Source organism: Callithrix jacchus, chromosome 9 (assembly GCF_049354715.1).
Source record: "Callithrix jacchus isolate 240 chromosome 9, calJac240_pri, whole genome shotgun sequence".
Classification (NCBI taxonomy): Eukaryota; Metazoa; Chordata; class Mammalia; order Primates; family Cebidae; genus Callithrix; species Callithrix jacchus.
In genome coordinates this window covers 119,284,422-119,309,180 of record NC_133510.1, presented here as the reverse complement: position 1 = coordinate 119,309,180, position 24,759 = coordinate 119,284,422, and the positions used below count along the sequence as shown (strand labels likewise).

The window sequence follows — 24,759 nt, the reverse complement described above, 5'->3', positions numbered from 1 at the left end:
CCTAAACCTGCTGAAGAATGACAATTTGGTCCCTAGGTGAGTAGGATGAAAACACCTTTGGCCGGGCGTGGTAGCTCATGCCTGTAATCCCAGTACTTTGGGAGGCTGAAGTGGGCGGATCACCTGACGTCATAAGTTTGAGACCAGCCTGACCAATATGGATAAACCCCATCTCTATAGAAACAAAACAAAACAAAACAAAAAACACCTTCACCTCTGATGTAAATATGTGGACCCTGGATATGATGGACATCATACCCTGGAATTGCTTAGGTCTAAGTAACACAGTGTATGTTGACAGAGTGTTTTTTATTTTTATTTTCTAACACTTTTATCGACAGTATCCTTCTTTTTCTTTTTTTTTTTTGAATGGAGTCTCCCTCTGTTGCCTGGGCTAGAGTATAGTGGCTCAATCTTGGCTCAAGGCAACCTCTGCCTCCTGGTTTCAGGTGATTCTCCTGTCTCAGCCTCCCTAGTAGCTGGGACTACAGGTGCATGCCACCAAACCCAGCTAATTTTTGTATTTTTACTAGAGACAGGGTTTTCCCATGTTGGCCAGGCTGGTCTCGAGCTCCTGATCTCAGGTGATCTGCCTGCCTTGGTCTCCCAAAGTGCTCGCATTACAGTCATGAGCCACCTAGCGCAGCCATCAACAATATCTTAGAAGAAATTCTCACTATTGTCCTGAGGTCAGTGGGCCAGCAATCAGGATCAATTTTTGACAGATTAGGAAATGAGGCTAGGAGAGTTAAACTATGTTGATCAAAGTAATTCGATTAGAAGGATGGCAAAGCCAGCAGAGGCATCTTTCTAAGGAGTCTCCTGAATTCATGCTGGGCTCTGTAGTCAGATGGCCCTGGGTTTGGGCCGTGCACTAACTGAGAGATTGGAGATGTCACTGCACACCTCTGAGATTTACCTACTTACAGCCTAAGAATAATAACAGTATCTACTTGAGGTAGTTGTTCTGCCAATTATGTGAAATAATATAGGTAAGGACATTCATTGTTAACAATATGTTGCATGATAATACACATTACAACATGTTGTTCATGAGTCTCGCTTTGGCAGTATTTGTGGTAGTTCCAAAGCTCAGTTGAAGCGTCTAAGACTTCTTTCCTCTTATTATACACTCTCATCTTTCCCCTGCTTTCTACGGTTCCTCTATTATTTGTTTATTTTTTTTGAGAAGGGGCCTTTCTCTTTCATTCAGGCTGGAGTGCGGTGGTGTGATCTCAGCTCACTGCAGCCTGTGCCTCCAGCGCTCAAGTGATCCTCCCCACTCAGCCTCTCGAGTAGCTAGGGCTACAGGCACATGCCACTATGCCTGGCTAATTTTTGACGCGACGGGGGGATCTTGCTACTTTGCTCAGGCTTGTTTTAAACCTCTGATTAGGATTAAGGATTACCATTGTGAGCCACTGTGCCAGCCATCGACTCTTCATCTTTTACTCGACTCCACCTGAAACAGCTGGCTGTTGCATGTTTGGAGGCTTACTAGTGAAGACATTGTTTTCTCCTCCCCACATTTTTGGGGATCCGTTTCTTGAGGACTGGGAGAGCCTCTCTTCATAGCAGCACTCCTCGGGACTCCCAGACCACATACTCTCAGGAAATGTTGGTTATTGAATGAGTGCCGCTAAGAGGGAGGCTCCCAACACAGCCTTAACACAGCGCCTGGAAGTTATAACAGATTCTGGCACTATAGCAGGAGCTCAGGAAACAAGCAATGAATGAATGAATGAGTGCACACAGTAACTAGGAGTAAGGGTTCAATAAACATTTCCGTATTAAACGCACAGTGCCTGGAACACAGTGAGCGCTTACTCTACGGCAGCCGTGAATATCCCTGGGCGAAGCCTGTGAAACCTAGTCCAAGAGCTTGGCTTTACTGTGCGCGGGTTCGAATCCGGACTCCTCTTTCCCAGGTGTGCGATCTCGGGCAAGTGACTTAATCCCTTTGTGCTTCAGTTTTCTCCTCTCTAAAAGGCGGACCGCGGCGCGAGCCTTCGAGGACACACTCCCCAGAGCACTGGGACCCCCTGCCTGGCCCACTGAGCGGCCGCCGCGCCACGCCAGCCGGCCTGGAGAGCGGGGACACAGGCCTGGGGACCCTCGCCCTCCGCCGTGGCCGCCCCGGGTACGCCCGGGACCCATGGTCCCGCCCCGCCACGATCCGTGCACCGCGAGGGGGTGGGGCGGCCACGCGGGGCAGCCCACGGTAGCCACAGGCCGGCAGTCCATGGCCCGCCGGGAGCCCGGCCGCCCGCACTTCTTTCTCTCCCTTTCCGTCTCCCTCCCTCCCTCCCTCTTCCCGGCCTGAGGACCCGGCCGCGCTCGGCTCAGCAGCGCCTCCCGCGAGCCGCCACCGCCGCCGCCACTCCGGACCCCTCCCCCGCCCGCCTCCTGCTCCCCCCGCGCGGCCGGCGCCCGTCACGTGACCCGGCGCCAGCCAATGGCGGGCCGAGCCGCGGTCGGCGGCCGCCATTGCTGTCAGAGCGAGCTAGCCCGGGGAGGGAGGAGAAGCGAGGCTGACTGGGGAGGAGGGGGGGGTGGGGAGGAAGAGGAAGGAGGGGACGTCGCTCGGCTGCCGGGGTCGCCCGCTGGCTTCGTCCGCACCCCCCCCTTCGCGAGTTCGCGCTCCGCGGCGGCGGCGGCTCCGAGGCGGCGGCGGCGGCTCCGGGGCTCGCCTCCCCTCGCGCGCCGGCGGGGGCCGAGGGGGAGTCGGTGGCTGGAGATAAACAAGGCGGCGGCAGCGGCAGCGGCAGCAGCGGCGGCGGCCGAGGAGCAGGGAAGGCGGAGGCGGCGGCCGGCCCGCAGAGCCGGCCCGGGAGGCAGCGGCGGCCCTGAGAGGCGGGGAGGGCGCCGGGCCGCGCGGACAGCGCCCCCCGCCGCCGCCGAAGCCGCCGCAGCCGCCGCCGCCGCCGCCGCCCGAGCAGGAAGGAGCCGCGCGGCCGCCGCGGACCCCCCCGCCGGCCCGGGCCCGCCGCCCCCGGCGCGGCGTCGCCGCGGCGCCTCCCGCCTGCCCGCCGGCCCTCGCGCCCTCCCTCGGCGGCGGCGGCGGCGGCGGCCCGGCCGCCCCGCGCTCCTCGGCGAGGCGCCGCCGCCCGGCCCGACCTCGCCTCGGACGCCTCGCTCCGACATGCCCCGCTCTGGCGGCCGGGCTCGCGGAGGATCATGACTGCGGCAGCGAACTGGGTGGCGAACGGGGCGAGCCTGGAGGATTGTCACTCCAACCTCTTTTCGCTGGTGAGTAGCCGGGCTGCGGGGAGGGGGCTGTGCCGGGGAGGGGGGGTCCCCGACCTCCGCCGCCGACCAACTTTCTCCTCCCGCCGCCGGGACTTCGCCCCTCCCTCGCGTCTCCCCGCTGTTCGCCTCTCGCCGATTCTCCCCCTTTTGGATCGTCTCTCCCTCGCCTTGGATCTCATCCAGTGTTTATTTGGCTCTTTAAAAATCATTTGTGAGCGCGGCGCTCGGCGTGGAATTTGCATGTGGAAGTCTCAGAGCTGCGGATTCTGGGTCGCACTTCGAACGCCCACCCTCTGTTGCAATCGCACTCCCCTTCTCCTCCCCTTTCCCCCTTTTTCCCCCCTAAATGTGGAAGGCTTTGCCTTGTGCTGCCCGCGCCTCCGATCGGCAACCTCTTCCCCCCTTGTCGAATCGGGCTGCCTGCCCGCCCGCCTGCCTTTTGAATTTTTTTAAATTCCATAATGACACCTGCAATTCCGCCCGAAAACAGTTGATTGAATGCGATTGTGTCAGGAAAGGACTCTTGCACCCGAAGCTCCCGCGATTGTAAACATCGACAGCCGCCTGCCTCTCGGGGCTTACTACAGTGGAGAGCCGTAAAGCCATTGCACCGAGCCGACGGAAGGTGGAGAAAGCTTTTTCTTTCTCTCCTCCGGTGTCTTTTTAAAAACTGTTTTCTCTATCCTAACAACGAATCGACACACACACAAAAAAGCAACAAGCTGGGCGGTTTGATAACATCGCTTTTATCTGCCTTCGCCTCTCGCGCTCTCTCTCTGATAATTGACAACTTTTCCTTCGGATTTGAATCGCCTGCCTTAATCTTGAAGCAGTTAGGGTGTCAATTGTTCTCGTGGAAGCCTGGCACCCGCCGACGGCGTCTAGATTCATCGAAATTAAAAATGTATAGGGACCCAGCAACTCTTTCCTGGCGGTGGCAGTGACATTTGGTGGTAAATGCCATCTTTGCTTTTTATTGGGTCGTATTACCTCTGAAAACATTCACGTTGTTAAATCTGGCGTTTAGGCTAATAATTGCAGTGCGTGGTCTTTAAATATGTGCTTTGTGCATGAGTTACTGTATGTATAGCTATGTGCCCGGGAGAGTACGAATTTGTTTAAATATTGAGCGAAGATTTGTAAACAGATGTAAGGCAATTACGTTTCAAGCGTAGAATATAATTGGAAAATTGGCTGAACGGTTTATTTAATTTAGCCTTAAAAACACCCAACTTACTTTAAGTTGTGTACCCTGGTTTTTTTTTGGGTGGGGGAGGTGAGTCCTTTTTGGAGAGCATGCATTTTGGAAATTATTTTCTGTAACCCCCGCTGTAGATAGAAGCATTATTTCCCTCTTAATCCTTGTTTACACTGGATAAATAATTTAGTGTTCAAATTGTAATTAGTTACATTTAATTATGGGTGGCATGGATGCTTTTTTTCTATGAGACTAATGGCGAAATGCAAATTCTTGCCAACTTTCCAAACGTGTTATTTTATTAAACGTGTTACAGTATTTATGCAGATCAAAAAACCAACACGTGATTTTTACCTACAAAGACCCAGTGATACATTATTATTGCTCCCGCTCTAGTAAGATCAGGTAAATTTTATGAAATATTTTAATCCAGATATTTAATCTCAAAATTCAATTATAAGTTGTAACTCTTTCTCTTAGTATTGTAATAATTTTCCCTTGATCTTTTGGTATGTAGGAGTGAAACCTCTTTTGCCTCTTTTCCCTCCTCAGTCTGTCATTTAGTATCAGTCAGGTTCAGGGACTTTCATAGATTGGCAAAACATACTGATCAAAGTGTATTTAAAATGGTTTTTGTGTGGTGACTGGTGACCACAGTGACACAGGTAATTACAATAAACAAGTACAGAGATCTCCCAAATTATCACATACTATGCTGGCTGGTAATGACTGTGTATTTACAGATTCTGTAGACAAATGAAAGTGTATGTATAGCCAGTCTTTAGGGTTTACCATTTGTTTTATCTTTTTTTTTTTGAAAAAAAAAAAAAAAAAAAAAAAGCTTAAGTAAGGATGATAATGGTGCAGAGATAAAATGCTTGAGATTCTTTTGGAGAAACCCATTTGTAGGAGAGGATACTTTGATTTTGACTGACTATAAAGGTTTGTGTTTTAGATATTTCTCCCAAAACCTCTTTAAAACCACGATTCATTTTTGAATCTAATTTTTTAAAGTTATTTTTTAAGTAGCAACTTTGAAATAGAGAACCATCGAAGTGCTTAGGTGATAGATATTTTTAAAGGAACGTGGAATGTCTTCATTCTCTTGTACATGAAGTGTGGATAAGGTGCTATTAAAACACTGAATTAATTAAACTGCTGACTTGTACATTTTTCCGATTTCAAATTGAGATTTTTTTTCTCGAAAATGCTATACAGCAGCAGCAACCTGAAATATTAAAAATACATTGCCTAAACTACATTGTATAGAACAGTTACTTCTGAAGGAAATATAATCATTCCTTGTTCAAAATAAAGCATGTTTTTTTATAAGAACACTATGTGTTTAATAATAGCATGCATTTTTTTCTTTTGGCCTGTGGGTTTCATTTTTGAGCAGAGGAAGGTATTTATAAAGAATTTACCTAGATACTCATATTAGATTGAAATAAGAGATTAAAGTTCTGTACCATGGTAATACCCACCCACTTTATATTACCTTGAGGTGTTCATTATGGCTTACCGAAGGTTGATTGTGCAATCAGACACCTTAAGATTTTTGCTAGTCTTTTACTTATTTTCTAATTTTTTTACTGCATGGAATAATATTTCCTAAATTAATTTTTCAACATCCATTCCCTTTTCCTAATGTGTGAAAAACACCATTGTGTATATATGATATGGGTCATTGTATGTGTTTCTTATTCTTGCTGCTGTGAGATTTGTAGCTACAGTATTAAATGCATGCTTGGCTGTACCTTTCTAACTCAAAACTATTTTCTTATGCTGTCCATCATGTTTCCCGGCGACTTTTTATATATTCAGTCAGTTAATCATTCAGTTAAAAGTGTGTTAAATCTGCCTTTTTGAAAAGTGTAACAGTATACTCTATGTTATGTTAACTCATTCTTGTGGGAAGACATAATTTCCAGATGTTACATGTATATTTATTTTTCTCTATTGAGTTAGTATGGAGAAAGTGATTTTCTACCCTATAACTATATTTAAGTATGTACTCTTTGATATGAGGGAGTGATCTCTAATTCTCAGATATGTGTGCTCCATGTTCATGTTTTATTGCTTAGAATCTTCCTGACTATGGATACCTGGGTGATAATCTCAAATTCTTGTTGAATTGAGACACACTAATTGCGTACACACATTAGTGTATAATTCCTGTTGAAGACCATTAGTTCTATATTTGAAGCTTTTAAGTTAATCTGTTGTTGACCTAATTTATTTTTGTCTTAAGGGGTTTGTTTTTTTTGCAGAAAGTGAAGATAGTTGTAAATGTAGAAACTTTGAAATCTGGTTTTTATTTTTTGGAGCTAGAACAAAATGGGGTGGACTATCAAATAGAAATGAGGAAAAGGGACTTGATTTCTCTAATCTTCAAGGTGCCAAAATACTATACACAGGGTGTTTTTCCTTCCCAATTTATTGTAATTTTATAATTTATGTTGAAAGCATCTTTTTTTACATGGTGGTTTATTTTCATTTTCTTTATATTTTGAGACGGAGTTTTGCTCTTAGTGTTTTGCTGTTATTGCTCAGGCTGGAATGCAGTGGCACGCTCTTGGCTCACTGGTAACCTCTGTTTCCCAGGTTGATGCACTTCTCCTGCCTCAGTCTCCTGAGTAGCTGGGATTACAGGCATGCGCCACCACGCCCGGCTTGTTTTGTATTTTTAGTCAAGATGCAGTTTCTCTGTGTTGGTCAGGCTGGTCTTGAACTCTTGACCTCAGGTGATCCACCTGCCTCGGCCTCCCAAAGTGCTGGGATTACAGAAGTGAGCCACCTCGCCCAGCCCTCATTTTCTTTAATGAAAATATTTACAATCTGTTAATGTATGTTTTCTGTTTAGTATTTTGTTGTTAGTAGCACGTGGTGTTACAGTATTTATATATTTTTAATAGCAATAATTGCCACCCATAATAGTTGCCGTATTAACCTCCAATTGCTAGTAAATATTTTTAAGTACATAATAGACAGCAATTTAAGGCATAGTGTAGCAGTTTACTGGACCGTTTTAAAGAGCCATTTGTATGTGTGATGAGTTCATAATTTTAAAGAGACAATAATGTACCTTAGGCCTATATGCTACAAATATTTTGCTGTCCATGTTGCTTGAAGTACTCATTGGGAAGAAGGTTGGACCTATTTTTTGTGAGAAGAATGGGCAAAGGTTTAGGATAGTATGTGTTTATTGAGTTTATACCAAGTGTTTATATAGCTTATCATTTTCTTTTTTTTTTCTTTCTTTTTTTTTTTTTTTTTTGAGATGGGAGTCCCCCTCTGTTGCCCAGGCTGGAGTGCAGTGGTGCAGTCTCAGCTCACCGTGACCTCCTGCCCCCTTGTTCAAGTGATTCTCTTGCTTCAAACTCCTGAGCAGCTGGTATTACAGGCGCCTGCCACCATGCCCTACTAATTTTTTAGTATTTTTAGTAGGGACAGAATTTCACCATGCTGGTCTCGAACTCCTGACCTAGGTGATCCGCTGGCCTTGGCCTCACAAAGTGCTGGAATTACAGACCTGAGCCACCGTGCCCTGGCCTAGCTTATCATTTTCTTTGGAATGTTTTGGTTATTCATGAATATATTAGATGTTTGTTTGGTGAAAAACCTACCTCTTAAGGCATTCCTTTAAATAATGTTAAGGTTTGATAGTGTATTATATTAATTTGTTATGAAGAAATTGATCTTTTTTGTTCACTGACTACTTTAGCCTGGTTTTTAATTGTATTCTTCAAACACTTTCAGAGATCTCTTCCACTCTTGAGTTTAATAAAGAAGACACTTACTCACCAGTTTGTACTATGTGCTATAAATTGTGATAACTAGGCTAAGTTGGTTCTGTAATTATATTTGCCTAATAACTTAAAATTGAGATCAAACTCTCATCTCAGTGTAAATATGTAAATAGTAAAGAGAAACTGTTACACAGAGACAACAGAAAAACTGTTCATTTATGAAGTTAATTTAACTGTCTCTCAAAAGTTTGAATCAAAGACCACATATTTTTTGAAACCTTTGACTTATTTTTGATTGAAGAAAATAATAATAGTAATGTTCCCCTCCTGTAAGCTCATAGTAGAGGTACTGATTTGTGTGTGTGTGTGTGTGTGTGTGTGTGTGTGTGTTTTGAAAGTGAGTGATACATTTATTTCACAGGAGCTACCAGTGAGTGAGAATAGACAAATCTTATGAGTATTACTAATTTGGTTGAATATTAGGTATTACTGTTACTATTGAAGTGTGCATTGCACTGGTAGAAATGAAGAAAAAAGATTTGCGCAACATTGTTGTTAGTGTCATTTATTTCAGATGTATTGTGTGCAAATCTGTTTTACAAACTGTGTTGTGTGATGTTGGCCACCAGAATTTCTGTTTTGTCATAACATTTCTATTTTAAATTACATTTAATGCATTTTAAAGTGAGGTAGTTAGGTAGCCTAAAAAGGTGTCTGTGGAGTATAGTAGCACGCGCGCGTGCATACACACACAATCACAGTTTGTTTCATAGGACTAGCTTAGAGTTTCAGAGTTAGCGAATCAGTATTTGTATGTGTTCTTGGAATTTAGGACTTTTTCCTCCCACTTGAGTCATTTAACTTCTTTCTGATCTTGTTCAGATAATGTTGTTTTTTTTCCTTTCCTTTTTTTTTTTTTTTTTTTTTGAGACTGAGTCTTGCTTTGTGGCCAGGCTGGAGTGCAGTGGCACCATATCCGCTCACTGCAACCTCTGCCCCCCAGGTTGAAGCGATTCTCCTGCCTCAGCCCCCTGAGTAGCTGGGACTACAGGGTGTGTACCGCCACGCTCAGCTAATTTTTGTATTTTTTAGTAGAGATGGGGTTTCACCATGTTGGCCAGGATGATCTCGAATCCTGACCTAGTGGTCTGCCCACCTTGGCCTCCCAAAGTACTGGGATTACAGGAGTGAGCCACCGTGCCTGGCTGATAATTTTCTTTTATAGTATATACTTTCATTGTTTATTTGAAAGACTTAAAGGTGTTAGCTTTGTTCTGTTGGGGGAATTCACTCCATTACATAGGGGAGATGATATTTCATTAATCTTAGTAAATATTAACATAAATGAGGAATTCTAAATTCAGACTCATTTGCATGAATGAAATATGTATGCTTACCCAATTTTTGTTTAGTATGAAGTCACTTATGTACATCACCATTTTCTGTCTTTGCTTTAGTTGATAGAAAAACAGTTTTAAATTCTGTTAAAATGTTGTGATTGGTGTTTATTTCAGAGACAATTCCTTTACTCCATTGTTTTATTACTGAACTTTTAAGATTATCTGGCCGGAGCGGTGGCTCAAGCCTGTAATACCAGCACTTGGGAGGCGAGGTGGGTGGATCATGAGGTCAGGAGATTGAGACCATCCTGGCCAACATGGTGAAAGCCTGTCTCTACTATAAATACAGAAAATTAGCTGGGTGTGGTGGCATGTGCCTATAGTGCAACACTCCCATCTCGAAAAAAAAAGACTTTCTGTAGTATAGAACAGATTTTATCCTCACAAATTGGCGATCATAATTCTCCTTTAGGAACTGTTTTTCCTGCTATAAGCATTTTTTTTTTTTTTTTTTTTGAGATGGAGTTTTGCTCTTGTTGCCCAGACTGAGTGTAATGGCGTGGTTTTGGCTTACTGCAACTCCTTCCGGGTTCAAGCGATTCTACTTTCTCAACCTCCCAAGTAGCTGGGATGACAGGTACCTACCACCATGCCTGGCTAATTTCTATGTTTTTAATAGAGATGGGGTTTCACCATGTTGTCCTGGCTGGTCTTGAACTCCTGACCTCAGGTGATCCACCTACCTTGGCCTGCCAAAGTGCTGGGATGACAGGTGTGAGCGACCACACACAGCCTTCATTAGCGTGTTTGAGTTATCTTCCTTGGAGTAGAGTTGTCTTCCTTTTTTAAGTTAATAAGGTGTTTTTAAAAACATATTTGGATTCTAGTCTGAAAAAAAAGAAGAAAAATGCCTTTTTTCATTGACCTCTTTCTAGATGGCAGGAGAGTCAGTTGTCTCCAAGGGAAAATGTTATTTCACCGGCATTTCCATACTCTGGATTACTGTATATATTTCTGAATTCTAGATGAATTGTGATGGAATCTTATTAAAACTGTATTTCTACTACTTTGAAATAGCACAGAGCCTTGGCTGACAGCTTTCTACATTTTGAACTATTTTTCAATATAGTAATTTTTCAATAGTAACAGTAAAATTTTGTTACTGTTTTTATGTTTTCAAGACAGAGATCTCCCTCTGTCACCCAGGCAGGAATACAGTAGGGTCAAGTGGTCCCCACACCTCAGCCTCCCAAAATGTTGGGATTATAGGCATGAGCCACAGGATCCTTCTGAGTTGATTGCATCACAATTTAATTTGTGTCCTTTTTTTTCTTTTTTGCCTAGTTTACATTTGTAGCTTTAATTTTAAAAGTAGATGAGTGGGGGCGGGAAGGAGGGAGAGAATCAGGAAGAATAGTTAATGGAGCTGGGCTTAATACTTAGGTGATAGCCAGGCAGGGTGGCTCATGCCTGTAATCCCAGCACTTAGGCTGAGGTGGGCATATCACCTGAGGTCCGGAGTTCGAGACCAGCCTGAACAACATGGAGAAACCCTGTCTGTACTAAAAATACAAAAATTAGCTGGGTGTTGTGGAATGTGCCTGTAATCCCAGCTAAAGCTGAGGCAGGAGAATTGCTTGAACCAGGGAGTCAGGTTGCGGTGAGCCAAGATCGTGCCACTGCACTCCAGCCTGGTGACAGGGCGAGACTCCCTCTCAAAACAAAACAAAAAAACAAAAAACCTTTTAAGTCTTCATTAGATCTTTTTACTGTAATAAGTCTTAATTTGTATTAGTCACTGAGCTGAATATATTTAAGACATTTCATATTAAAATCAAATTTGAGTAACAGACTTGCTTTAAATAAAATATGTAATTAACTAAACAAATTTTATGATGTTGAGTAGAAATTTCAAAAATTGGTAATCTAAAAGGATATTAAACTTAATAAAAATTATTGTGATCCTTTTTCCCTACCTTGAACATTGACAAGTTTATGAAGAAGGTGTTTTTTTTTTTTTTTTTGTTGGGGAGAGGGGAGATAGGGTCTCATGATGTTGCTCAGGCTGGTTTCAAACTCTTGGCCTCAAATGATCCTACCTCCTTGGCTTCTCAGAGTACTGGGATTACAGATGTGAGTATGAGGAAATATTTTTGAGTATTATATGTGAGGTTTCCTTACAGTTCCAGATTATTTTATTAAATAAGGAAGATTAAATCTATCTGAACTTAATATGCGAGCTGATAAACAAGGTATTCAAAAGAGTATAATTGATTTGACAAAACATTTTATGTTGACAATTTTAACTATTGAATTTTCATGTCCTAAAGAGAAATAAGGAAAAACATGCATATATCTAACTCTGGAACATTTGGAATTAGCTCCTAGTATTTGTGCCTAGCATATAAGCCTGACACAATCCTACTTAGGAAGTTCAAATGTTACCTCCTCTGACTCCCACAGGCAGAACTAGTTACCCTGGGTCCTGATGCGTACCTCCCTCTGTGTACTTCTGATAAGCAGATGAGCTTCTGCAGGACAGTGACCCTGTCAAAATCATCTTTGCTGGGTGCTCATTAACTATATGTTAAGTGAGTGAATTGCTGGACAACTATTCTCCATTCCTCAAGGGAGCTCTCATTGACCATTTTGGTCCTGATCACAAGTATGCTGTTTTTATTTCAGCTCCTTTTGATGATTAACTCAGTGTTCTGAATATATTTTATCTAGACTGTATGTACTGTGGTTTGGTAATATTTTAGATGAAGTCTAGAAATTCATTATTAAAGACAATTCCAACTGATCATGAGACATGTTCTTACTCAAAGGAATAGGAATTTATTTAGTGTTAGATTTTCTGTAGCATAGTAGGCAACCTGTAGATTTTTGAGCCTTCTGGGGATTTTGTTTGGGGGCTTGATCCAGAATTCCTTTACTTTCATTCTTTAAGCTATATAGGAGGGCTTTTGTTCAATGTTCAAAAGATGATTTTTTTATGAGTCCAGTAAAGTGGGAAATGAACTGTTAATAGGGAAATGTGAGTTGTATTCAACATTTTTACTAGTGACTTACCACATTAGCTTGGTCACATAATAGTTCTGTGCCTCAGTTTCTCCTGTAAATTTAGAGGGCAGGAGATGTGAAAAGTCATTTTGAGTACCTTTTAAGGAAAGTGCTTTGGATGACTAAATAATGTTCTTTAATGGAAAGAGACCTTTAGTAAATTACAACTAAAATTATAGAGTAGCCCAAGACTGTTAACCAGGAAGTCGGAATGGTAAAATGACTCGTTTTAAGTATAGCGTTTATGTTGTGTTTGTATTTTTTTCTGGGGAGGAGAGGATTAAATTGTTCTTGTGTCTTTCCTCATAGATAAGATTGAGAAGAAAAACTTGAAATTCATCTTTAGATGTTAACAGCTTTTCATTACAACTGTATATGATTCACAGTTGCATGGTGTGCCTTTCATGCCCTGGGTGATTTTGCTTACCAGCTCTGAGCTATAGCTGGCTGAGATTGGGAATTGAACTGTGGTTCTTATTTGGTAGTTTAAGCTATTAATTCCTTGGCAGCTCTGGAGTGCTCTTTGAACTTTAAATAGCAGTTCTATTAACATTTTGAGATTTGTCTCAGGGAATGTCAGAAATAGTACTTAATAAATATATTTTTCTTCTTAGAGACTAAATCATGTTTTAGTTTGACATGCATGTCACAACCCTTGCTGTGTTTTGAACAGAGAGAACTCAGCTACTGGCTAATTTCTATTTTCTGTTTAATAATGTGGCATTATCTAAAAATATTGTTTAGCCTTGTTGAAGGAAGGAAAGCCCTCCCACAAATCTGTAGCATTTGTGTTAGTCATGTTGGATATGAATAGTGTCTTAAGTTGTATCTAGAGGTTTAGAATTTTACATGTAGGTGGTCTCCTGTGTTCTAAAATATCAGAAAAAGTTAATTTGTAAGTTTGTTTTCACAAAAAAATCCTCCCTTCTGTTGCTACAAATGATGGTTAGCCTATTTACCTTGTATTGTACTTAATTAGGTGTGCTAGAAAACTCAAATGCTATTTATGGCAGCATTTTTATGGGAATTAACTTAAACTTAGTGTTCTTGTGTAGAGTATCAGGAGCACCTTTTCTCTGACTTAAGTTCTGGCAGTCAGAGCAGACACTTCTCTGCTGCAGGCAGTGGGAGCTGTAGCCCCTCTTCTAGGCCAAGGAGAGGATTGGTGTGTGAGAGAGGCTTGAAGACAGTGTGGAGAGGCGAGGATGGCTCCCTGTGGGAAGAGCAGCAGTTTTGAAAGGCAGGTTTTCCTTTCTCTGCTTGCAGGGATGGACCCACTGCTGCTTTCTCTTTGCTAATACCATTTTGTTAAATAATAATAATGCTAATAATATCATTTTATCAAAATGTTGAGGATTAGTGGCAGGTTCTGTGATGTCATCAGGAAAAGATTTTGTATTTCTTTGCCTTTTAGCACTTCCCTTCTCTTTCCTCTCCTCCTTCACTCAGCCCTGGAGACAGGCTTTCTGCTGGCTGTTATGTTTGCTAAATGAGGAGTTCTGAGATCCAATGAGATGAAAAGGGAATTAGGGCTGAGAGTGGATGGGGTAGCCAGTAAACAAATACTTAGAAATGTTAATGTTTTGTATGCTATATTTGAGAAATTTGAGACATGTATTTTGGAATAATGTACATCAGAAATTATTAAAATCTAGCTTTTAACAAATGGGCTAAGAGTCTGATATGTGGAAAAAAGATCTGCATGTACTCTTTAATTTCTGCAGAGGGAGAGTAACATGGACCACATAATATCTGATAATACCTTGTAGCTAGAGAAACCCAAAAAGGAAGTTTTAAAACTGGATGTTGAAGGAATGGATGGATGTGGCTTGCTAGAGAAGAAGGGAGATGGCATTCTTTGGAAGCTTAATTGATAATTTTTAGTCTTTATTCTTGAGGATCTTTATTGAGGTGGTAGATAGGAGAACACTTCTAGTTTATGGTCCTAGTTTTTGGCTTCCTTTTAAAAAATAGTACAAAGACTTATTGAAATTGTATTTTTATTAGGTGGAAAATTTGAAGTGTGGGCAGGCCAATTTAGATTAAGAAATGATGTTAAAATAATTTTCAGTTTTCTAAAATAATTCAGTTCTGAACTTAAAAAAGTGCTATATTACGCAAAATGCTAATGACTAAAGTGACAAATATTTCAGAAACTGGACAGACGTGAATCTTAAATGAGCAGATGGGATATGAAACTAAAACGGGAGATAATCCAAGATGATATAGAAACTATTATGAGAAGTGAATTGAGGAAAAACAAGTGTGTTAAATGGTATTACATTTAATAATGTGTTTAAAAGCCTTTCTAGGACTGCTCTCTTACACAGACAAATTAGAATTGTTTAACTGTGTAACCCTTCATAGTTTAAATTCTGTGCTTTGAAAACAAATTAGATTTTGGTTCAGGATTATTTCACATGAAGCCTAGACTTTTAAGTTGTTAAGATATAGGTTATATGTGCTTTTAATAGACAATATAATTTGCTTTCTCTGACATAAAAGTAAAAAAATGAAATAATAATGATTTTCAAAGACAGTTGTGGTGAACCTTGAAGGGGAGAGGTGTAAGGAGTGAGAGAGGGAGAGGTTTGCTCTGTGGGCATCTTGGTAGTTCAAATAATTACATTTGACTGTTGAGGGTAGAATCTTGGATAAGTGGGTTGAGGAATGAATGAATAGCAAGATAGACCAGTAAAGATACTTTTCATTTCTATTTATCTTCTCTCTGTCCATCTGTCTGTGTGTCTGTCTGTCTGTGTGTCTGTCTGTCTGTCTGTCTGTCTAATCTATCTAGAGATGGGGGTTGGATGGGCAGTGGGGTCTTGCTGTGTAGCTGAGGCTGGAGTTGAACTTTGAACTCAAGTAATCCTCTTGGAGCCTCTGGAGTAGTTGTGCACCATTGTGTGCAGCTTACTTTTAAGTTTGATTCAGAAAGGTGATTGTGAAGCAAGCAGGAATGGGGGAATAAAGGGGAGGGTAAGAGCCTGAAAAGTAGATTTGTGTTGGTAGACTTTGGAGCAACAGTAGTAGAAAGACAGAAGGAAAGATGGCAGATAACAAGAAAAGTTGATAAACCAAGCCTGGCTGGAGGATGGTTATCAAAAATCCAGCCGATCGTGTTAGTACTAGAAAAGATTAAGACACCTCTTAGAAATACAAGATGTGATGATCTAAGAAAGGAGTTAAGTGTGAAGGAAGTCGGAAACAATCTCAGTTCTTGTAGTTTGAGTGCTTTTCGAGTTCAAGGATGAAAAGTAGTGAACTTGAGCCTGAATAAGCAGAATCACTTTTAAAAATTTTAGCTAGAAATTTTCCATTTTGTTAGTTGATTGCAGTAGTCACTTTATTTTTAGCAACCTTTCTTTAAAGGTTGTTTTAAAGAGTTTTACAGCTTCACAAGTACAAAACTGATTTTGAACTAGACATATCAGAACTGATACGTGTCTGCTGAAATGAGAATTAGTGTTCAAAGTAAACCCCCTTGAAATGGATCACATGTTGCCATTGTTTATAATACTTTTTGGTCCTTTTCCTTTGGAATTGGTTTTAGAGAAAATTGTTTTTCAAAGTTTGCCTCTTTATTCAGAGTTAGTGTCTTCTCTCTTTGCAATTTATTATTTTAGTTCTGCTTTTTGCTCTTAACTGCTGTCTGAGTTCACACTTTAGTCCCTTCTGATGGGGAACTTGCTGATGATGAGGAAAATCCCAGGGAAGAGCTCCATTTTGGGTATATTGGCATACATATGTTGTGGATGTATGCCAGGAATTCTAGCCTTGCTTAAACCTCTGCCTTCTCAGGTTCTGAGCCTAGTGGTTCAGTGTACTTTTTCTTTCATGTAGCTTCAGTGGAGGTGGGTTTAGCAATCCACTGATTGGCAATACAGGCTATTGGGACCAATTAAGTGGTGGTGGCATTTTGCTTTCTGAGGATCAACGGAAATTATCCTAGGTAGAGTAGAATTTGTGTCTATTCTCTGTTGTGTCTTCTCTCTAGCAAGAATCAGATATCAAATTGAGGCTAATTTTAGAGCCTTGGGATAAATAAATAAGTGTATCCTGTTGATAGTGTCTTAAAGTTTAAACCGAAGTTTGGTTGTTTGATATCCAACTTCTTACCTTTGACCACTTGATGCTGCCTTATTCATTGGAGACTGCCTAGTAAGCTAGCTAGTAGCCAGCCCACACATGTTCTTTCAGTAATCTCTTCCACAGTTGGAGATTAGCACAGTAGAATTTAGAATTATACTTTATGGTAGTCTGCCTATATAGGTAGTGAAGGAGGAGGTGCGGAGGGATGCCTCTAGTAGTTGTTTAGATTACAAGTTGCAGTGGAAAGTATTATTTTCTGTTTTATAGTTTAGAAATATATTGAGATTTTTAGACATTTTCTTAGTCAGTTTTACTTTCTTTGGTCTTCAGATTACATAGATAGTTTAATTTTAATTCTTTTAGTTTTGTTTACATAGTAAAAGAGAATGGAAATCCTGTTAAAGTTTTGTGATGTAATCCTAGAGCTATAGATATTTTAGGAAAATTTAGCTACATAATAATTATTCTAAACAAATAAGAAAAGGTACTTTAAAAATTTTCAGATTTATGTGACACCTGAGCCATTTAGCATTTAGAATTTATATCAGAGCATGAATCTTCATCTTAGCAACTAACGAGCATAAATATTTGCCTCCTGAGATACAAGTTCTTAACTAACATTTAAGTTACTAAAAACACAGTTTTCAAAGTATGTCGTTTTACCTACAACGTGTAATCATCTGCACAGATTGAATCAGGTTTCTTGATCCCAAATAGACTACATTCATTAGTTGTCTATAAATTACTTGAGAGAAATCTATGTATGAAAATGATATTTTGTTGCTATTTGGTGATAAGGTTGTGAAACTGAGCTTTGCAACCCAGACAGATGGTGCTATTCTTGAATCTGCAAGATCTTATAACATTTAATTAAACAGTGGAATGATTCTCATGAGAACCTGTAGTTTGGTATATATAAACTAATAAACTGGCTTTAGTAAATTGTATACATTTGATTTGACATAGAAGAATTACCTATTCTTAGGAAACTTTTCTAATGAATGTTAAGATGAATAGCTTGTGTTAGTGGTTTATACGGTAAATTCAAGGAATATTCCAGATGGAAAAACAAGTGGGACTCACTAAGGTAGGCGTTTATCTTCTAAAGTAACTTTGATTTTGTTGCCAAACTTTCTCATATGGTAGGTGTGATATGCTGTTAAGAACCCACAGAGCTGACTTTAACAATTTCCAGAAAGCTTTGAGAAACTGAGTTATATATGTTAGCACCCAGTTTAGAAAATACCTATTGATTTAGATTCCTTTTAATCTACCTTAAATTTTGATTTTGGAATTGAAAATAGAAATATGTTAAACAGCCTGGTTTAATTTTAATATGTTATATGGACATAACTCTAGCCATTTTGTAGAAGTTTGAGTTTGGTGATAATATTGTATGATGGAGAGGAATAAATTTTTTAGTTATATAAATAATTATGTAAATAAGACAATAATAGATCATATAACATTTGTAGACATCATTGTAAATATTCTTTTATTTAATTTGAGATGGAGTCTTGCTCTGTCTCCCAGGCTGGAGTCCAATGGTGTGATCTCCACTCACCACAACCACTGCCTCCTGGGTTCAAGCGATTCTTCTGCCTCAGCCTCCAGAGTAGCTGGGATGACAGGTGTGTGCCATCATGCCTGGCTAATTTTTTTGTATTTTTAGTAGAGTTGGGGTTTCACCGTGTTGGCCAGGCTTCTCTCTAGAATTACTGACTACTGACCTCATGATCCACCTGTCTAGGCTTCTCAGAGGGCTGGGATTACAGGTGCGAGCCACTGTACCCGAACCGGCCTTAATACCTGTTTTTTAATAGATAGAAGATAATGTGATGATTGATGCCAAATTGAAGGATATGAAAGAGTTGGGAGTTAATTCTGCATGCACAGAGAAATGCTTGAAGTGTTTTAAAGAGGATAATGGCATGATCCAGATTTATGTTTTAGAGAGAAAAACCCATGTGGGCCCTGTGGAGTATGGATTGTCATAGAGGAAAAACCAAAGGCAGGAAGAAAGCTCTTAGAACAGTCTAGGTGTGAGAAATAATGCAGGGCCAATAGAGATGGAGAGAAGGAAATGAATCGAAGTAGTACTTTGGAGGTAGAATTGACAGACCTTGGTGATCAATTATAAATATGCCGTAGAATGGGAATCAAATGATAAACAGATGTTCTTGATTTTATGGCATTTGCATTCTTGGGTACGCAAAACTGGAAAGAACAGTTGGGCAGCATCTATGAGCTGAAGTTGTGAAGCAGGAGACTTAGGCTTTCATCACAAGCGTGTATATAGGAAATTATTCACTGAGCCTGGATTTTTGCAGTTAAATTAAACTCTATAGAAATCAAAGTTTTAAAGCAGAGAGTAGTGAAAAGAAAGTGAAAACAAACATTAGCATTTATAATCTTCCTCTTTCCAGAAAGTTTTTCTTTTCTTTTCTGTGTTGTTTTTTGAGACAGAGTCTCTCTCTGTTGCCCAGGTTGAATGGAGTGCAGTGTCACAGTCTCGGCTCACTGCAGCCTCCATCTCCTGGATTCAAGCTCTATTTCTGCCTCGGCCTCCCGAGTAGCTGGCACTACAGGCACCCACCACCATGCCCGGGTAATTTTTGTATTTTTGTAGAGACACGGGGTTTCACCGTGTTTCCCAGGCTGGTCTTGAACTCCTGACCTCAAGTTATCAGCCCACCTTGGCCTCCCAGAGTGCTGGGATTACAGGTGTGAGCCACCATACCTGGCCTCCAGAAAAGATTTGAAGTCGGTAAGAAGAGTAAATTTTATAAGGGAAGGGAAGGGCAGAGAAAAAACATGGGGAAGAAGAGAGAAGGCAAGTCTGGTAAGGTGGGTAGAATGGGACCTTTGGCAGGTCGTAGGTGGAGATGGTGGTGATTGGAGGTGTGAATCAGACTGTTTTGTCAGGGAAGATTCATGAAATTTTGGTTATCAGAAATAGGCATGGAAAAGTCCTAAAAGGAAGAAAGAAAAGGTGGGCAAGGGAAGGGTAGCCTTACAACAGTTGGCTCTGTATCAACCTTTGTTACCTACGGCCTCTATTTTTAATAGTGATAAGCTCAGAAAGCATTTTACCTCTGCACGTCTGCTTTGGGATATTCTTTTTCATTTTTTTTACATGAAGGTTTTGTTTATATATTTCAAATCAGTGATATTTTTGGTAAGAGGGTGAAATAGACATTCCCCTGTTTTCCTTCATGCCTTAGTGGAAATGGCCAGATTTGGGGAACCAGTGGATAGAATAGAGGGGCCATTTGTAGAGACCGCAAACCAGTATATATTATTGGTACCGATTCCTTATTTTGATTTTGTTTTTTTTGAAATTTTTGTTCCTATCGTTTTAGTCTTTGTTTCCTTGACACTTAGCTTTCTAAGTGTACAATTTTTTTGTTATTGAGAGTGTAATTTTTATACCATGTTGTATTTTTGCCCCACATGTTGGAGAAGTTTTTCCTTCCTCGTTCCCTGCCTCTCTCTCCCTACTCCCTTTTCCTTTTTTCAGCACATTCCTGGCAGCCTGTGTTGAGGAGTGCAGCCTCGACTATAGCGCTTTCATGTGCCTCATCAGTGCTCAGTTAAGCGCTAAAATGGACATATGTGCTTCAGAACCTTTTGATGTAATCTCCTTGGTGTGGTGGGGACCCTTTCTAGTTGTTCTGAGTCCACTTATTGGCACGGCGTGTAGTATACATTGTAGATTGGCTGTAAATTAATTCAGCCTTCCATGTGGGGAGGTTTTTCACTTGGCTACCCTGAAGGTAAAGAGTTGGCTTTCCTGCAGTTGTCATTTTTCTCTAATTTCTTTCCAAGTTGAGGTAGTACTAATGAAATACAAAATATTTCCAAGAAATACAACTTCCAAGAAATGAAAACTGTAAAAAAATTTACCCATGTTCCAGCTGCTCCATTAGATCAGATTTACCCCAATTCTTCTTCTGTTCTTGTTAATGTGCACATTTTTGTACGTAGATGTAATCACAGTGTAAATAGAATTCTTTACTCAGCTGTACTCACTGACATATTTCCCATGTGGTTACAATTTTCATAATTACAATTTTAGTGGAAAAGTAATTTCTTCTAAAAATTTTAATATAATTTTACATAATTAGTGTCAGATTCAAACAATATGGAAATGTCTAACATACAACATGAAGGATCCCTCCCCTCACCTTCAGGAAGGTAACTTCCAGAGGTTTAATTTGTATCATTCCAGGTTTTTCTTTCTTGCTTTTGCGTGTTTCAAAACTGTTTTATTAGATATTGAATAGATGAAAAGAGCATGTGTAAATCACACATAAGGTAGAATCATGAGATAGTGAACACCCATGTACCTATGTATACCCAGTTTAAGAAAAAGAACAGTTCACCATTTATGGAGTCCTTCCTGTGCTCTTCCTTGCCCATTCTCTTTTCTCTTCCTTTAGAAGTAACTTACTTGAATTTCATATGTATTATTCTTTAATTTTTAAAGTTTCAATAATGTATTTATTTATATGTATAGTTTTCTGTTTTTGGACCTTTAATAAATTGAATCATTCATTCTTTTGCATCCTGCCTTTAATGTTATATTCCAACAATTCTACACTTGTAGTTCTCTTATATCACAGTTTATTAAAAATTACAGATAAGAAATAATTCTCCACCTTTTCCTGCAACATGCTTTTTCCGTTTAACATTGTCTTAAAGTATTTTCATGTCAGTAAATTTAGATATAGTTTATTCATTTTTGTTGCATTTTTGAAGAGTTGTATCCTGTTTTATAAGATGGATGTACTATTGTTTGTTTAACCATCAACTATGAGAAATATTAAGATTCTTTCAATTGTTTTGCTGTGTAGTACAGTGATGTATTAAGATTGGAAAGGTATAGCCGTAAACAGTATAAAAAGATGTTTCAGTTTACATTTCTATGGGCAGTATATAATGCCTGCTTTTCTGTTGCCGCCTGTAATGGAACTTACTCATTTTAACTTTTACCTCAAACTCTAAGTATTTTAATTTATAATTTTTGGATTTCTAGTGAGATTATGAGCATCTTTTCATATATATGGGTATCCAGATTTCTTCTGTGAGTTTATTTTTCAAGTGTTTAATCTCTAAAAAGTGTTTATTTTCTTTTACTTTTTTTTGTTTTTTTTCTGAGACAGAGCCTCACTTTTTCACCCAGGCTGGAGTGCAGTGGCGTGATCTTGCTCACTGCAACCTCCACCTCCTGAGTTCAAGTGATTCTCCTACCTCAGCCTCCTGAGTAGCTGGGACTACATACACGTGCCACCACGCCGGGCTGATTTTTGTACTTTTAGTAGAGATAGGGTTTCACCATGTTGGCCAGGCTTGTCTCTTAACTCCTGACCTCAGGTGATCCGCTTGCGTAGGCCTCCCAAAGTGCTGGGATTACAGGTGTGAGCTAATTATGCCCTGCTGTTCTTTTTCTTTTTATAATAAAACTTCCCACTGGGCGCGATGGCTCACCCCTGTAATCCCAGCACTTTGGAAGGTCCAGGTGGGTGGATCACCTAAGGTCATGAGTTAGAGACCAGCCTGGCCAATGTGGTGAACCCCCATCTCAACTAAAGATACAACAGTTAGCTGGGGGTGGTGTCACACGCCTGTAATCCCAGCTACTTGGGAGGCTGAGGCAGGAGAATCACTTGAGCCCGGGAGGTGGAGGTTGTGGTGAGCTGAGATTGCACCGTTGCACTCCAGCCTGGGCAACAAGAATGAGACTCCGCCTCAGGAAAATAAAAAGAATTCCAACCGCTCACTAAAAGGAATCTGTGTTTCAGGTCAGATGTTTACATGTTCTCACCTCAGAGCTTTTGCTGTTTGTAAAGAATGCTTACTGCAGGCCTGGCACTGCTTAACTACCAGCTACATGAATTTCCTCATGCTCACAAGGTCCTTTTGAGGTAGATTCTACTATTCTCATTTTTCAGATAAGAAAACAGAAGCAAGAAATTTAAGTAGCTTGTCGAAGGTCACACAGGAGCGGAATCTCTTGATTCAGAGCCTGAACTTTTAACTGGTAGTACGTTTGTATTTTATGTTTTTCTTTCTTCTCCTGTCTAAATTCTTTTAGGACCTCAATGAAGTTCCTTCTAGTTATTCCGAACATTATTGGTCTCTTTCTTTTCTGAGCCTTTTAAAAATTAACAATGTAGACCATATAATTTAGTACAAGTGCTAAGGTAGAAATCACTGGAGCATATAGATTTGCCTGAGATTAATGGAGTGATAATACAGTTTACTTTTTTTTAAAGTTTCATCAGAGTTTAATGGAGTAGTAATACAGCCTAAAATTTCTTCCCAGAGATGGGGAAATAGATTTTTTTTTCTCTTAGACTGTTCCAAATTGAGGAATCATTTGGAAAATGAAAAATTATAAAGATAAGGATGGTTTATTGTTTTGATTGATGACTGGGGCAAGGTTAAAAAACCTACACAACCATCTGATCTAAAAGTTAAAACTTATCACCTCGATAAAAGTCTTTTAGTTTTTTAAAAATAAAAGCCAGTTGTTAAAAAGAAATGATTTAATTTAATATCACAATTATAATGCTTATTTAAAAATAGATAGCTTAAAAAGAAATCTTTTTCTATACAGGCAGATTGGAGGCATGCATTTTACAGCTGATTTGTTTATCAAGGGACCTGGGTTCTTTCTGTCTTGTTACTACACTGTTCTTAGTTTTTACCATTAGTAGCATATAGTTCAAGATGGCTGTTCAGACTTTAGTCATCAAGGTTGCATTGTAGGTTAGAAGGAGGAGGAAATGTGGGAAGGACACACCGTCCTTTCAGGAAACCTCTGGGAAGTTCCCTACAACACTTCTGGTGATACTTAACTTCGAGGCCTTACTTAGCTTCAGGGAGACTGGGAAATGTAGTTCTTTAAGTGGGCATGTTGGGATCCATGTATCCACAGCAGTGTAAAATGTATGTTACTGCTGGGGAAGGAGCCATTCATGTTTGTGTAGACAATGCCTGCTACACAAAAGAAATTAATACACATTTCTGTTTATAGTCTGTTACTGCAGCTGGGAAACAAACCATCTTAATGTCACAAATGAACTTATTTTATTAGCTCAGTTCCCAGAAATTTCACAGGAATTCTCTTTTAGTTAAGGTTGATAAATATAAATCATTTAACCAGTGTCCTGATGTAGTTAGACATGAACATAATTTATTTGAAAATACTGTGTATACTTTCTAAAAGATTTACACTTACCTAGGAGATGTACAAGATGATACTTTGGTTTTATTAAAGTAATTTGTTTCCTTTGAAAGATTGTTTGCATGGATTCTTCCATTAATACATACATTTTTGATTATATTTATTGGGGTATAATTTACATTCTATAAAATATACCTACTTTAAGTGCACAGTTTCAGAGTTTTGACAAATGTGAAATCTGTGAAGCCACTGAAATCAAAGTAGAGACCATTTCTGTGATGAGAAAAGTTCATACATGTCCTTTTGCAGTCATGGTCTTCTCTTTGCCCCTCAACCTTCCTCCCTTCCAGTCAACTACTAATTTGCTGTTACTATAGAATCATTTTGCTCTTTCTAGAACTTTTTTTTTCTTAGAGGCAAAGTCTTGCACTTTCGCCAGGCTGGAGTGCAGTGGTGCAGTTTCAGCTCACTGCAACCTCCGCCTCCGGGGTTCAAGTGATTCTCCTGCCTTCAACCTCCTGAGTAGCTGGGACTACAGGTGAATGCCATCACACCCGCGTAATTTTTGCATTTTTAGTAGAGATGGGGTTTCACCATGTTGGCCAGGATGGTCTCGATCTCTTGAACTGGTGATTCGCCCACCCTTGCCTCCCGAAGTGCTGGGATTACAGGTGAGAGCCACCATGCCCAATCCCTTTCTAGAATTTTTAATAAATGGAATCATGCAGTAAGTAGTTCTTATTTCTGGTTTCATATTATTGCTTCAGTAGGTTTTTGTTTTTTTTTGGCTAAATAATAGTCTCTTTTTCAGATATGCAACAATTTACTTATCCATACATTTGTTGTTGGCTATGAAAATTAATGTACTGCTTTTTG

The 24,759-nt window shown here is 40.2% G+C and overlaps 1 protein-coding gene across 3 annotated transcripts in view; it reads left to right on the top strand.

The window, feature by feature from the left end:
• Positions 1–3,115: 3,115 nt before the first annotated feature.
• MED13L (mediator complex subunit 13L) overlaps positions 3,116–24,759 on the top strand; it is a 306,319-nt gene continuing 284,675 nt past the window's right edge. For 2 of the 3 annotated variants that reach the window (XM_035257744.3, XM_035257743.3), the window contains exon 1: positions 3,116–3,249. In XM_035257744.3, coding sequence (XP_035113635.3) covers positions 3,178–3,249 — 72 coding nt within the window. In that variant the 5' untranslated portion in view covers positions 3,116–3,177. The remainder of the gene's footprint in view (positions 3,250–24,759) is intronic. The other variant, XM_078337398.1, reaches the window with a different exon arrangement.